At 39.1% G+C, this 16,695-nt stretch overlaps 1 protein-coding gene across 1 annotated transcript; it reads left to right on the forward strand.

The window, feature by feature from the left end:
* The first annotated feature begins 409 nt into the window (after positions 1–409).
* Positions 410–8,080, forward strand: MAD2L1 (mitotic arrest deficient 2 like 1). Its single transcript, XM_030313150.1, has 5 exons — positions 410–588; positions 1,509–1,655; positions 4,819–4,939; positions 6,461–6,564; positions 7,222–8,080. The coding sequence occupies exons 1-5, from the start codon at positions 516–518 to the stop codon at positions 7,392–7,394; spliced, it is 618 nt and encodes a 205-aa protein (XP_030169010.1). The 5' UTR covers positions 410–515; the 3' UTR covers positions 7,395–8,080.
* Positions 8,081–16,695: the final 8,615 nt, after the last annotated feature.

Consider the following 16,695-nt stretch of genomic DNA (forward strand, 5'->3'; position numbering starts at 1 on the left):
AGGCTGTGGCTTGGCTACCGCGCACACGGTTCCTTTACGAACTGTCAAAGCGTCTAGCAAAAGTTTCAAGCCCCCACTAGGGATCACTGGGGCCACTTAAGGTGCAGCTGGCGAACGGTTCATATCGCTTTGAAAATATCTATGAAACTCAGAAATTGTGCTCCCTGGCAGGCCTAAGGAGTGGCAACTAAAACCATACCGCCCGCCTCCTTCCTGGACGCACTCTAGAGTCCCACAACTAGAGGAGCCAGACCGTGACGCTCCAGACCCGGACTACCCGGAAATGCGTGACCACGCCTACCTACTGCGCCTGCGCGAGGAAACAGCTCAGGCGAGCGCAGACAGGCCCGACCCCGCCCCGTGGGGCGGGACCTAGAGGTTTGTCACGCCTGCGCAAAGGACCCGACGGCATGCTGCGTCGTTACTTTTGAAACGAGTGGCGGGGAAGTGTTGTGGAAGTCCCTGCTGTACCTGTCTGCCGGGTGGAAGCGCGGTTCTTCGTTGTAGGCCTGGCAATGGCGCTGCAGCTCTCCCGGGAGCAAGGCATCACCCTGCGCGGCAGCGCCGAAATCGTGGCTGAGTTCTTCTGTAAGTCTTCCTCGCGCAGGCCGGAGGGCGGGAGAACTGAGGCCAGGCCGCCCGGTAGGCCCACGGCTCGGCCACGGAGGCGGGGTAAGCGCGGGGGCGAGGTTGCGGGGGTGCCGAGAGCCCCGGAATTCAAGCCCTCTCTGCCCCAGCCTCCTGCCCGGCTGGAGAATCTAGGAGGAGGCGCATGCAGGCACTGTTTCCGGATGCGTTGCTAATGGAGCTGTAGGCCTAGGTACTGCTGAACCGAGGCCTGTCTCTTGTCGTGGCCCCATCACCTGCCGAATTGCTTTAAACTGCTGATCATACGCACTTCCTCACCTGCCCCTCCCACCCCACCACCACCCAGGTCTCAGCGACTTGAGACAGAACACGACCGGGGTGGAGACCGTGTATGTTTTTAAGAACCCGATCTTCACGCTTTGATTCTGGTGTTGGGGTGATGAACTAGACTTTAGGAGGCTCGCTGTTCTGGACCAGGCCACTTGTACCTTCTGATAGAATCTGGCAGGATTTGTGAGGGGAAAAGGAGGAAAAAGAAAGGAGAGGGTTGCCTGGAGCATTGGACCAGTAAATCAGTTGCTAACTCAGACGCAAAAGCCGATCTTGACATTCTCTAGCCCGAATTTGGACTTGGATTACAGTAAGCTGAAATTTGACGGTAGTAGACTAATACAGTTTGGCGTTTTTCTTTTATTGCCACATAAGTGCAGGTATCGCGTTCTTTTACTTAGAAGCAAGATTTTAAGGATTTTTAATTCCACTTCTTACCTATTCTAATTTCAGCGACACACCCATAAACGCGTGTCTAGGCATTTACAGTTTTATACCATTAATGAAACCATAGCCACAGCTAAATATGTTTTATTTTACAGAATTACGAAGTGATAATAACTTTTCTTTAACATTCCTTTTGTTTTCAGCATTTGGTATCAACAGCATTTTATATCAGCGTGGCATATATCCATCTGAAACCTTTACTAGAGTGCAGAAATATGGACTCACCTTGCTTGTAACAACTGATCCTGAGCTCATAAAATACCTAAATAATGTGGTGGAACAACTAAAAGGTATTTAACTGTTGGAAACAATTTTGAGTTTTGCAGGCCTTCTATGACCCTTCCTTCCGGGAATCTTGGTGGTCGTTTTTTCACTCTGTATATAGAAGTGTAAAACACTACAATCTCAAATATAATGACTCTCAATTGGAAGAAAGCAAAAAATATATAAATTGAAAGAAATTCCACTTTTACCCTACATTTTGAGTGAGTTGAATATTTTGATGTTAGGTATCTGATACAGCTTCACAAAACAATCTCCATCAAGTCCCTTAGAAATGATTTTTGCAGTTCATGTGGCCAGATGGAACAAATTAGAATTTAATGTACTTATGATGGTGTTCATTGTCTGAGAGAAATCCACTGTATTTTTAACATGATATATTTTCTGTAGCTGCCTGGAGTTTAAAGCCATCGTTATGTTAGAATAAAGGAAAATAAAATTAGATCCAACCTGGGAATTAAACTTAAAAAAGTACTACTAAGTAATAGGACACCCAGTAGAAGTTTCTTATTTTTACCTATTTCCATTTGTTTTTGTTTTTGTTTTTGTTTTTGTTTTTAAATCCTGGGACGCCTGGGGGGCTCAGTTGGTTGAGCATCCGACTTGGGCTCAGTTCATGATCTCAGGGCTCCTGAGTTTGAGCCCTGCAATGGGCTCTGCTGTCAGCACAGAACCCACTACAGATCCTCTGACTCTTGTCTTTCTCTCTTTCAAAAATAAATAAACATTTAAAAAAAAAAAAAAATCCTGCCTGTAAGTCAGTAAGCCTTTTCTATCTGAACACTCATTGTTTTTCCTTAGCTCAAGAAGTTACTGTATTGGATCACAATACTTATTCTCCATCTATTCCTTTTTTTTTTTTTTTTATCTTGTTTTTCTCCACTTAGGATTCTCATTTCTAATTTTTCTGTGTTGTAAGATGTTTCTCCCTACCTCCCCATTTGACCTCCCAAAATAGTAGTTCCAAAAAACACTGCAGTTAGTCACCTATTTTTTTCTTTTTAATTCATAAGCCATCTATGTTTTTTCAAGTAGCTTTATTTTTAAAATTACATTAATTGTGGGGAGCCTGGGTGGCTCAGTCGGTTAAGTGTCCGACTTCTGCTAAGGTCATGATATCATGGCTTGTAAGTTCAAGCCTGCATCGGGCTCTGTGATGACAGCTCAGAGCCTGGAGCCTGCTTCAGATTCTGTCTTCATCTCTCTGCCCCTCCCCTGCTTGCGCAGTGTTTCTGTTTCTCAAATATAAACAAACATTAAAAATTTTTTAAAAATAGCATTAATTATATTTTTATTGCCTTTAGAACTAAATCATCTGTAATCCTGTATTAGGGCTGCCCTCAGATTATTTAGCCTGAAACCTCTAAGTAAGTATGAATCTATGTCATCTTAATTTGATAGAGAAGCAAGCCTGGCCTAAGCTAATGGTTTTGGGTTTTCTCCTTTAAGATTACACTCATGACATTTCACCTCAGATGTAGGTAGACCTTTCTATTTAACTTTTCCCATTTATTTTAATTAACATGGAGGAATTGTTCTTAGAGGCAAATTGTTCTGTCTATTTGAATCCCATCCCTCTTGCCTTCTATTTCTTCTCTGATATTTTTGACTCCTTTGTTTTGAGTTACTTTCATTGGTTTAGTCAGTCTTTAGTTTTAAAAGAAAATAATTCCACCTACTCCACATCTTTAACTTACTAACCAGTCTCCTTTTCAGAACTAAATTGATAAAAAGTTGTTGATATATGCCAAGGGGTCAGCAATGGTGCCAGGCCATATCTAGCAAGTGGCCTATTTTTGTACAGCCTACAAAGAATATTTTCAAATTTGTAAAGGGTTGTTTTTTAAAAGAGTATGCAACAGAGACCTAGGTGGCCCACATGCCCTCGATACTACTAAATTGTTTTGTCTCTTAAAAAACAACAACAAACTGCTGATTCCTGAGTATACTGCCCCAATATCTAAGATTAATTCAGGGCTCATTCTGAGGCCTTCTTCTCATTATAACCTCTCTAGATCTCTGACATACATAGATAGCTTCACTAATCTTTGTGTAGTTGACTCACAAACATACATCTAGCCCAACTCTCCTAACTCTGTGCTCATATATTAAACGAGTCCCTTGATATCTTCATGTGACTATCCCAGTGATATTTCAAACTCAGCATATGAAAAATGGGGCTCCTGGATGGCTCAGTCAGTGGAGCATGGGACTCTTGATCTTGGGGTTATCTCAGTGAATGTATCAGTAATCCAACTAGTGATAAAAACCAGAAACTTAGGAGGTATCCCTGAGTCTTTCCTCTTCCTTACTCTCAAGTATTCAATAAATCTTAACAACTTTAACCGTGAAATCTCTTGAATGTATCTACTGATCCATCTCTACCAGTTTATCCTTCTATAAGCCTTCATTACTTCTTACTTGAATTACTAATTAATTTTAGTGACCCTAGATCCCCTCTTTACCTCCAGTCTACTTTCCACTTCACCGCCAGAAGGATAGTTTTGAAATATAAATTTAATTACATCACACCCTCCTTCAAACACAATAATGACTTCCCTCATTCTTGAGATATAACTTCTTTAATTTGGCCCACGTGGCCTTGAATGGTTTGACCCCTATGTGTCCTGCTAAACTTGCCTTCGTTCTCCCCATAACTGCAGTTGTATTGGCTTTTTTTAAGTCCTCTAGTCAGATGCTCTTCCCTTTTTAATATTTAAGACCTATACCCTTTTCTGTATATTTTTGCATATTTAATAGTATTTATTCTTAGAACTAAACTCAAATGAGAACTCCCTGAATGAACCAAATTTTCCTGTATTCACTCTCTGCATCAAATACCGCACCTTCATAGCATTCATCACAATTATAATCTTACATTTATTGGCGCAATGATTAGATTAATCCTCCACTCCTACATTTTACCTTAGATTAGGATGGAAGTACTGCATGTTCACTACTCTGTTCTCAGCACTCAGTACTGTATCTGGTACAAATACGGAGAATTCAAAAACAGGAGCTAGGTTATTGTGGGGCAAGTTTCCTGTACAGGTTGGAGGAGTTCCAATATACTAGGGGTAGGAATTTGCAGACAATAGGAAGTGAGACCTGAGAAGAGAACTGCTTTGTGATGCAGTGGATCAAAAAAAGATGCCTTGTTATGTATTCCAGATTGGTTATACAAGTGTTCAGTTCAGAAACTGGTGGTAGTCATCTCAAATATTGAGAGTGGTGAGGTCCTTGAAAGGTGGCAATTTGATATTGAGTGTGACAAGACTGCAAAAGATGACAGGTAAGTATGAATTAAATTACTTCCACTTTTATATATTTTTTGCAAAATTTCTTTTCCTTACTAAAGGAGTTCTAATTATATTGAACTTAGTTTTATATAAGGTAATTTGTTTCTAAGTATGCTTGATTTGACCTAATCCCCTGTGGAAAAGAATAGGGCTCATAAACTGTGCTCACAAAAAAATTGTGCATATCATGGACATAATTGCCTTTAGTCTAAATCCATGAATTACAGACTTTAAGTGTTTATGATGCTATATGAGAAGCTACACATGATGGACTAGGTGGGCCATTTAATGAATTGTTTAAAGGTACTTTTAAGACCAGGAAGTATTATCCTAGACTTTTCTCCCAGCTTAACATGCAGCTCTACTGGGGCGCCTGGGTGGCTCAGTCAGTTAAGCATCTGACTCTTGATTTCAGCTCAGGTCATGATCTCATGGTTTGTGAGATCAAACCCCATGTCTGGCTTTGTGCTGACAGTGTGGAGCCTGCTTGCAATTCTCTCTCTCTCTCTCTCTCTCTCTCTCTCTCTCTCTCTCTGTCCCTGCCCCGTTCACGCTGTCTCTCAAAATAAATGAATAAACAAAAAATAAATAAATAAAAGATGCAGCTCTACTGTATTTCATTTAATGCCACAAACTTCCTGCAACACTTCATAAACTGAAGTTTGCAGATCCCCCCAAATGGGAAATGCCCATCATTATAGGCTAATTTCTAGCATTGTCTTAAGCATGCTTATCTATAAACTGAGAACTGTTTCTCATAATGAAATATAGATTGTTTCTGAAACCTTTGGTCTATTTTAGAAAAGTTTTAACTTATACAAATAATTTGATGCCCGATTAACGTCTTTTTTGAGGCAGTAGGGAATTAGACATTTAGGCAATACTAAAAATGCCAAAATGATTATACTGATTAAATATTTTAGATACTACTTGTTATCTTTATTTTAGGAAGTACTGAAGTTTTTCTAATTTGAAGCACTTGACAGGTTTTCTAATCATCTGCTACTGAATAACCTGATACTAAGATCAGCCCTAAAAACGATTGGGAGGATAAATGAAATAACAGAGATAATACTGTTCCTACTAGGTTAGAGATTCTAAGGATACATATTATACTCCTGTATATTTAAACATTTTAAAAAAAAAAAAAAAACCTTTTGAATGCATTACTTATTTGATTTGGGAAATGTTTAATCAGTTAAATAATCTTACCAATGTTTTAAATAACTTGTTAAAACTTAAATTAATTGACGGGGCGCCTGGGTGGCACAGTCGGTTAAGCGTCCGACTTCAGCCAGGTCACGATCTCGCGGTCCGGGAGTTCGAGCCCCGCGTCAGGCTCTGGGCTGATGGCTCAGAGCCTGGAGCCTGTTTCCAATTCTGTGTCTCCCTCTCTCTCTGCCCCTCCCCCGTTCATGCTCTGTCTCTCTCTGTCCCAAAAATAAATAAACGTTGAAAAAAAAAAAATTTAAAAAAAAAAAAACTTAAATTAATTGATTTGGTTTCTTTGGTAGTGCACCCAGAGAAAAGTCTCAGAAAGCTATCCAAGATGAAATCCGTTCAGTGATCAGACAGATCACAGCTACAGTGACATTTCTGCCACTGTTGGAAGTTTCTTGTAAGTATTATACAAATTTCACATCCTTTTATTAAATTTTTTCTTAATTATCAGTGTCCTGTAATACAAATGAGAAAAATGTTATAAAGCAAAAGTAATGCTATATGCATCTTATTTAGAAGTGCGGTAAAGGAATGAAAGTAGTCTACACTACTCACTCTAAAATATTTTGATGTAATTCCGTTCATTTTTATTTTCTACACATGTCTATGTATATAATGAAGACTTTTAGCTATAATTGTGTCTTTTTTTTCTAACTTAGTTACTCTTTCATTCATCAAATATATCCTGCATACCTGCTATCTGCCAGACACTGTTCTGGGCACTGGGATACATCAGTCACAAAACCAAGATGTTACTATCTTTTCTATGGCTTACATTCATGCTACCTCATGATTAATTCTTTCTGCAAATATTTTTAATGGTTTTCTCATTAAAGGAAAAAAAATTCAATTTTTTTTCATAAGATAAAAGGAATACAATATTTTCTGTAAAAATTCCATTGAGGAAAAGCAGTTAGCTAACAATTAACTGATTAGAGATCCGACTAAAGTAGCTTTTCTGACACTATAGGTGGTTCAAATGTGAGAGGGACACGGAGAGTAGTTTTACTTTTGAAAAAATAATGGTACTTTAATGATCTTGTCCCCAATTTAGGTTCATTTGATCTACTGATTTATACAGACAAAGACTTGGTTGTACCTGAAAAATGGGAAGAATCGGGACCACAGTTTATTACCAATTCTGAGGAAGTCCGTCTTCGTTCATTTACTACTACGATCCACAAAGTAAATAGCACAGTGGCCTACAAAATTCCTGTCAATGACTGAGGATAAGGACTGTGATGTACTTGTAATTCTCAGATGTAGTTTTCCTGGAACCGAGTCAACTATAGTTGATACGTTTTGTTTCATTGGTTAACTTTTAGATGGGGAAAACTTAACATTACGCTTTCACTGAACTGTGCATAATTGTTCCATTTTTTGGTACCTGTATGACTTTATACAGGGTTGACCTACATTATTGCACACTATTCAAAAGGGGACTAGGAGATTACATCAGCATTGTTATGTCAATTCCTTTGAGAGTGGTAACCATAGATGGCAAACTTTTGTTATAAAGCTAAATGCCTTCTTAAATCAGACCTTTTTTGGTCAAGTACCTTGACTCAGAATATAGGTAGGGAGATGTTTAAATATAAAATATAGCAAAATAAGTCTGAATATTCAAAGTCTTTGTTTAGATTCTGAAATTACCCAATAAGAATCTGTAAGTAATGAAATATTGCTCCTATTAGGTCCTTTTGCCATTTATTTCATTTGTATAGTTTCCATATTGAAAACATTTCCAATTATTTGATTTTAATTTATATAACCTGAGCCTACAAAGGTATGAATATTTCTACTTCAAATTCCTATGATACAGAACTCTTAAAAAGTTTTTTTTTTATGGTTTATAAAATCAAGCTTTAAATGATGATGAATAAATGTGTACGTTTTAAATTTGTCTTAAAATATTTTTATTTTTATATTGGTGTGAGTGCTTAGTCTAACTCATTACATGTATTAACTTCCACTATGAAGTAAATACACATAGCATCCATTCATTCAAAAATTATGGTGTGGACCTGCTAATGTGCCAAGTGGCCAGGATGAATGAAACAATCCTGGATGCTCATTTTCATAACAGTGCTATTCACAGTAACCAAGCAGTGGAAGGAACCCAAATGTCCATCAGATGAATGGGTAAACAAAATGTGATGTATACGTGCAATGAAATAAAATTCAGCTTTAAAAAGGAAGGAGGGGTGCCTGGGTGGGCCTGGCCTGGACTCTGATTCAGTTTTGCTTACCATAGAGGAATGAAAAACAGCATGCTCTAGTTGAGCCTATCAGGGTCTGAAATAGAGCCTCAGAAGGGACTGAACCACACCTGGTCTTCAGGATCCTTCTCCCAGTGTCCCCAGCTGGATAGGGAAATCAAGCTTCCATGATTACAATGTTTACGATAGAGGTAACAATCTCCTATATTAGTTGACTTTTGCTGCTTGGCAAACAATCATAGAATAATGATAAGCACTTTTTCCCCTGTAAGTCTGGGTCATCTGGGGTGCTTATCTTATTCTCAGGCAAATCTGCAGGTCACATGTCTTACTCAACTAGTGAAGGAGCAGTGGCTATCCAGGATTCTTCAAGCTTAGCTTCAGAACTTTAACGCTGACATTTTTTCCCACATTCCACTATGTGGGCAAGTCTTATGGCTAAGCCAAACTTCAATAGGGCAGGGAAGTATACTCCCATGGAGTTGGAGAGAAGGGTGTGTGAAAACCTAATGAAAGTGATATTATACAGCAAAGATCAGAATAGCTATAATAATCCTATATTGTAACTCCCATTTTCCACCAGATGTCACTAATGCTGCAATACTCAAGGTGAATTTCTTTTGACTCTAAAAAACTAGACTATTCAGCTTTTCTTATTGGAAATTAACATTGGGATTTCTGGCTACAAAAATATAAAGACATCAGAGGAAGAAGGCACAGCATCTGTTGCTTGTTAGGCACTTTACATGAATTCTTTCATTTGATTTTCACGATTTAGTGCACAAGTAGAATTGCGGGTTTAATGAGCAAGCAAACCACTACCTTTAAAAGTTTAGGTGGTCTCTTCTGTCCATGACCAAGGAAGCTCAGCTGACCCCTCAGCAAGCACATCAAAAGGAGTTCCTTCACCCTTTTCCGAATGGCTCTTACCTTTCATTTATTTTTTAAGTTTATTTATTTTTGAGAGTGCAGGAAGGGCAGAGAGAAAGGAGACACAGAGAGAGGAGACACAATCCCAAGCAGGCTCCGCGTTGTCAGCACAGAGCCTGATGTGGGGCTCGAACCTATGAACTGAGGTCATGTCCTGAGCTGAGGTAACCACCTGAACCACCCAGGTGCCCCAGCTCTTAACCTTTTACATCCCTTTAGCCATTGAGTGTCCAGAACAAATTGGTTTTCATTTGTAAAACTCCATGTTCCATTGGGTGTATTTGTATTTACACTTTCCTCAGATGACTGACCAGTGAATGGTAGGAACCAAAAGATAGAGGGCTTAATCCTCTAACTTAATCTATATAGTTCAAAGAATAAATCAAGTGTGAATTTGCAAGCAGTTGTGAAACAGTTTTCCAGCCAATCAAAAGAATTATTAAGTGACCTCATTTACTCTTTAGGGAATTAGTTTTGGGCTAAAGTTGCAAATAATTTCTTATTCCTTTTTTATTAAATATGTGAAATTATAAGTTATTTTGTCCAATGTAACTGATAAAAATTTGTGTTGGCATAACTGTGGAATAGAAATGCTACTAAAGTTCAAACTTTATTAGTTATATGCTCTAAGAACAGATCTTTAAAGATCTTTCCATTCTTCATGAATATGGCTTTTAAAACTAGCAGTATTAACTGATGCTTATTAAAAAAAAATCTAGTTGGGAAAGCTACTTAATCTTCATTAGAGTTGACAGTCCTATTCCAATCTGGCAAAAACACCGTAGCCTTAGCAACAAAACTATTAGAAAAGGCCTGGAGAGGAAAATGTCAGGAGTTGACCCTCTGATTACACAAGTCCGTTTATGTTACCATTTCACCTATTTTTTGCTCTTACTATTTGATCTATTTTTATACTAGAGAAACATAATATAATTTCATTTATTTGTATAAAGTCCATTTTCATCTGCGTTTATCTGCACCATTTTGCTATGCAAGCTTGTTTGCACAAAGGAACTTACATCAGATCAAAATCTTTATTGTTTTGACATTTTATCTGTGCTAAAAAAGGCCTCTGAGTATAAGCACGACCACTTGTGCTTCACTTCCATGCAAGGGAAAGATCTCAAGCCTCTTTAAAAACTATCTAGATATGGACATACCCAGTGGATACCTACATACAGATGGGAATTTCTTTATGGATGGCAGTCTCACTGACCAAGTCTAGGAGTTAGTGGTCTTAAAGAGTGAGTCTGTGCTGTCCAAAATATTTAATGTCAAAAATACAGTTCTTGGATAACTGTGTACTTAATCATAAAAATTCTTTTTTTTTTTAAGTTTATTTATTTATTTTGAGAGATGCAGAGACAGCACGAGTCGGGAAGGGGCAGAGAGAGGGAGAGAAATAGAATCCCAAGCAGGCTCCACGCTGCCAGCACAGAGTCCGACGTGGGGCTTGAATCCGTGAAGCCATGAGATCATGACCTGAGCCAAAATCAAGAGTCAGATGCTTAACCAACTGAGGCACCCAGGCACCCCATGTGTACTTAATCATAATAGCCAATACAACTCTGCAAAAACAGAGTCACAGCTCCCAGGACTGGGAAAGGAAATTTGTGGGTAATGATCATCTACTGAGTGGCAAGCACCAATTGGGTGTGTTATACCTGTTCAACCTGGTTCCTTCTAAGTGAATGGGGGTTGGGGGTTGGTGGGGATGAGGGAAACTTGGGCCACAGCCTATCATCTTAGAAACTGGTGATGGGACGGGGGGAGAGCGAGGAAGCAAGGAAAATGATGAAGGCTGAGCCCCCAAATGAGACCTCTGGAGTAAGGAACAGACCCCCCATACCTTAGTTCGGGGCCATGAAGGGACAGAGGGTGGAGAGAGAAGGACTGGATTCAAAACACAACTTTTACAACTCTGCTGATGCCTGCTGAGTCTCAGAGGATAACCACTAAGGAAACTTTTCATTCCTACCTAGGCAGGTTGAGTAGGACCCAGCTAGGCAGCAGTTGACCAGAATCAAGATTCTAAGAAAATAAAATACCACGATCACAGTAACAGCCAACGAGTCAGGATTACTCTTTGTCAAGAACAGAAGGATAACAAAGTTTAGCAAAACTTTAAGGAGAGTCTAGATATCACAGATTAGTCAAAAGTTAGTAGTATTCCAAAGAGTTGGGCCATTGCAAAGATAGAACACAAGCGCAAACAAACAATATTCCAGAACACTTAAATTTCAGAGCAGAAACTTTTCTGCTTTTACTCCTTCCTGTCTCAGTAGGATCTGACCGTATGTTTAAAGAGAGAGACTGCAGCTGGGAAGGAAATGGTGCCAAGAGCTGCAGCTGCAGAAAGTTGTTGTTTTCTTTTAACTTTCAGAGTGTAAAATTAATGCATATGCGAATTTTAAAAACGAAGCAGTAGACAGTGGTACCATGAAAAGTAAATTCTCTACCTGAACTCGTTCCTCCACTTCCCATTTCCACCCCTCTATTTTTAAGTAGTTTTTGTTCAGTGGGTGGTTATCACCATTCCTCTGAAACATGTTGATACTTTCATTTCTTGTTTATCAACTTGAGATAGTATCTACTGAAAGATGAGAGACTTATTTCTTTTATCCATCCACTTCTCAGTTTTCCCAGTTGATACTGTTTTGGTTTTTCTGGTGATCATGTATAATCTTAAAGAGTATGCTTCAACTCTGTATTTTGTTCCATCAATTTTAGGCAGTATATCTTGATCTTTTTGCTATATTGAAGTGAGAAAGATCTGTGACATTTTCTTCCACGTCTCTCTGCTGCCTCAATAGTCAGACTTCCATTTTTTTTATATTATCAGTGGTAATATTAGTCAGATTCTCTTGTATTGTTGTCTTGTTGTCGTCCAAGTTTTGTTTATATGTTGATTCTACAAATTAAAATAGCATTTACATTATTCCAATTATTAAATTGCTTCTTACTGAAGAACTGAATAGCTCTACTTATTGAGAAAGAAAGGGTAATCTTATGTTATTAAAACTGAAAGATGAATGTTCCAAGTGTCAAGGTCAAATGGCTTCCTTAAACTCCATCTTCAAGACTTTCTATTAAATTTAATTTGGTCAATGATACCTTTAATTTCCAAGAACTCTTCCTCTTTATTTGTTCTTGTCTTATAGCCACCTATTCTTTGGCTTCTTGACTCTGAAGATGTTAGTTTTTTTTGTTGTGGTTGTTGTTGTTTATTGGTTTGTTTGTTTGTTTGGGTTTTTTTTTTCCTCTGTTCTCTTACCTGTTTTCTTCAGGAGTTAATTGTTAAATCTGTTCCACTTGGACCTTCTCATTTTTGTTGTTGGTTTAATCTAAATTTTCTGGGATTTTTTTTCCCGTATGTGTGAATGATGAAAAAGTTTGGTCAATATTAGTAGCATGATTTTCCACTGTAGTATTTATTTGACTTCTTTCTTGAATGAAATGATGAATGACAGGGTCTCTGTACATATGAGCTATTTTAGGGTACTATTTTAGGTACATTTAGATATTTTCTTCATCATGTATTGTTTGAAATTTGGCTTTTAAAAATATTACTTTAAAATATCATATCTTATTTACTAAGTGTTTTGGTGCACCCTCAAATTTTGTGTGTTTGTTTTCACTCACTGTAGTGTCTGTTTTGGGCCAGGGGCCTGAACGGTTACATGTAATTTCCAGATATGGTCAGTAGAGGGCAGCAAAGGGTAGTGGCATGAGCGCTTTCTGCCAAGGTCTGGGCATCCCTCTTTTCCCTTTCTTTATAGAGGTAAAAGTCAATTCGTGGTAGTAGAAAGTCCAGAGTGCCAGAGTCAGGAGAGAAATTACCTATAGGGATACTGACCCAGGATGGGGATCGAGCTGAGGAGGCACTGGAAAGATTTAGCCACAATTCACAGCTTTGGTATCTATCATAGAGATTAGAACCACTAGACATTTGGAGGAGAACCATTAGCACTTTCACAGTCCTGATCCTACTCCCAGTCTGTCTAAAGCCCAAGGTCTCTCTCCTTCAAGTAACAGGAATCTCCTATCCACCTTGAAACTGATGCACACTTCCTGTCTGAGAGTTAATAGATGCTACGGGCAGTGGTTAAGAGTTCACAACTAGCCATTTCAGGGAGGAGAGATTGAATGGGTTAGGGACACCATAAATATGCAAATGTAGGCAGTTGATGAAAACACATATGTGTCAATTAAGTACTTTGAGAGCCAACCTACATCAGATGTGGCTTAAAATATATTTTCTTTCCTCCTCCAGAAGGGAAACATTGTCTAGGCATGGAAAAACTATATGACTTTGAAATTAGACAAACTTGACTCTATGAATTATTAGGTATGTGGTTCTCAGTTACTGAACTTTATTGAGCTTCAGTTTCTTTATCCCTAAAAAATGGAAATAATGATTTTTATCTCATAAATCTGCTGCAAGGAAATGAGATGATGTCCGTAAACTGCCTGGCAAAGAACTTGGCAGTTTGTAGTTATTCAATCGATATTAACACCTGGTGTCTCTCCCAGGCTTTGGTAATGGCAGAATACATGGATGGACTAGAGGGAATAATGCTTAGTGAAATAAGTCAGAGAGAGACAGAGAAAGACAAATACCATATGATTTCACTTATACATGGAGTTTAAGGAACAAAACAAATGAATAAAGAAAAAAAGACAAACCAAAACACAGACTCTTAACTATAGAAAACAAACTGATGGTTACCAGAGGGGTAGGGGGATGGGTGAAATGGATGAAGGAGATTAAGGGTATACTTCTCATGATAAGCACTGAGTAACGTAGAGAATTGTTGAAGCACTATATTGTACAATTCAAACTAGTATAACACTGTATATTAATTTTACTGGAATTGAAATAAAAATAAAATAAAATTTTAAAAGAAAGAAAGTAAATTAAGAAAATAGTCCTGTCTTTGCAAAGTGCTTAAAAATGTAATTATTGGCACAGGGTCACCTTATACTATGTCTTCTATTTGATATTTAAGATGAAAAGTTAAGTGTTCGAGGAAATAAATGAAAACAGACCCTATCAATGTTATTCTGTTTACAGCTCATTCGTCACATTAAAATAAATAACAATGGTATTTTGGAAGAAATTAAGCTTTAGCTATTCCATGTACAGGTAACTATTACGTGACTAAGGAAAACTCCCTCGATCCTTCTAAGAAAAACTTTTCTCGCCTTTGCGCCACTACAAGGGGGAGATGGTATCAGAATACTACATCTGTCTCAATGAGTTCCTAAAATACTGTCACTCACAATCCTGGTTACATAAAAGAATCACTTAAAAAACATTTTTAAAAATACAGGTTTCCCAGAGCTGATGTGTCAGAACCTCTGGGGGGGGAAGTGCCTGAAAAGCTCCCTCAAGCAAGTCTAATGCATATCAGAATTGATAAACAGGGACTGGATTCTAGGAGGAGAGAAGTTTTCCTAGTCTTTAAATCTCTAAAATCTCCGAAGGGGAGAAGCAGGAAATGGGACGTAATCTGGGAGTTGGGGAAGGTGCAGAGATAAGTCTGCCTACGTTTCTTACCTTAAATAGATTTTGACAGATGCTCGAGGAAAGGCCAGAAAGTGTTGCCCAATGAGCCTCCATGGGTCTAAATACAGCCAAGCATGCCCAGACTAGCACTTGTGCCTGTAAAAGTGGTGAGAAGTCTGGATGCCACTATCTACGTGCCAGTTCTCTGCTAGTTTGGTTTTAAGATAAGAGGCCTTACCACAGTCTGAAAGGACCACAAGGACCTGTGCTCTGGCCTCGAGCTACCTCTGCAGGCATGTCTCACTCTCCTGTACCTTCTGCCTGTGTCTCCAATCTAGCAAACTCTTTCGTGTCTCTGAAACGCATATATTTGCATTCTGTCCCTTCAGCTGAAAAGCGAACCTTACCCTCCAACATACTTCTCTTGTCTCCTCTTCCCTTCCCCCTTCCTTCCCCTTCCCTGTCCTCTCACTGAGTAATTCCAAAGTGTTCTTTAAAGCTCCATTCCAAAGAGCTCTTGCTTGCCCTCTCCACAATTGAAATCAGGTGGGTCGAGTCCCTCTTTTAATTTCTCATTTCACTCTTTTTCTCTGTGGTACTTTCCAGAGTCTGGTGTTACACAGTTATTGTTGGGACTCTGTTTAATTTCTGCTCCCCTGTCCCCTCATTTAAATCCAGGTTTTGTGAAAGTTGGGCCTTGGTCCCTATTGCCCAGACCTATCAAGTGCCTTTCTCCTAGTACACAAACACTAGCTGTTGAATGAATGAAGTAAATGAGAGACAGACTATTTTAGGTCATGCTTTCTCCCCCTCCCTCGGTGCCAGAAAACTATTTCATTCACTCATTCAATAAAATGTTTGCATTGCTCCAATGTACCAATGCTCATGAGAAGTAAATGATAAATCAGATATAGACTTTTCCCTTGGGGTCCATAGAGTCTAGTGGGGAATAAAAGACATGTATTCAAATACCTGTTATAAGACCCTGTAAGGGAAACCATAAACTTTGTCCGTAGGATCAAATTGCAGTCTTCCACAGTTGTCAAAGGAAAGAGACTGTCCCTGTGAGAAGAGATTGGGGGAGGAGGAGCTTACAGGAAACTGTGTGACCTCCTGAGTCAGCTGGATTTGAATGCCTCATGTTACATCACGGCTGCCTGGATTTAAAGTATCTGTCTGTGCAGCAGCCTCCTCACCTGTAAAATGGTCAGTTTTCTAGTGGAAAGGGAACACCATCTTTCATAAAATGTTTTTGAAATTTAGAACTACAGGTTCTTATGGCACTCAAGATGTCCAGATGGCAAATACACACATGAAAAGATGTTTAGCATCATTAGCATCATTAGAGAGGGCAGGGGGAGGGGATACAGGGTTCAAAGAACCCGGAGACCTGAGCAGCCCCCAGCAGCTGGGGAGGGGTCTCATGGCAGGTGGAGGTTTGCTATAGCTCTGACTCCAGCAACCAGTTGTAATACCAGTTGTGACGTGGGATGCTTACCCTGTGCCCTGCAGACCTTAGCTGTGCCCTTGAGTACCCCGTTGTCCTAGTGAAGCAGCTGAATTAGTGATAGCCAAAACCTGGAAACGATCCAGAACTCCTTCACCAATTGGCTAAGCAAACTGTGATACATCCATATCATGGCATACTACTAAGAGACACAAAGAAATGAACTATGCCTCCAGCCATCTGGATGAATCTCCAATTACGTTGAATGGAAGGAAGCAAATCTAAAAATGTTACACACTATATGATCCCATTTTTATAACATTCTTGGACTGGCACAGTTACAGAAATGGAGAACGGATTTGTGATTGCCAGGGATTAAAGAGGTGGTGGGCATGGAAGGAAGTCTGTGTGGCCGTAAAAAGG

Source organism: Lynx canadensis, chromosome B1 (assembly GCF_007474595.2).
Source record: "Lynx canadensis isolate LIC74 chromosome B1, mLynCan4.pri.v2, whole genome shotgun sequence".
Lineage (NCBI taxonomy): Eukaryota > Metazoa > Chordata > Mammalia > Carnivora > Felidae > Lynx > Lynx canadensis.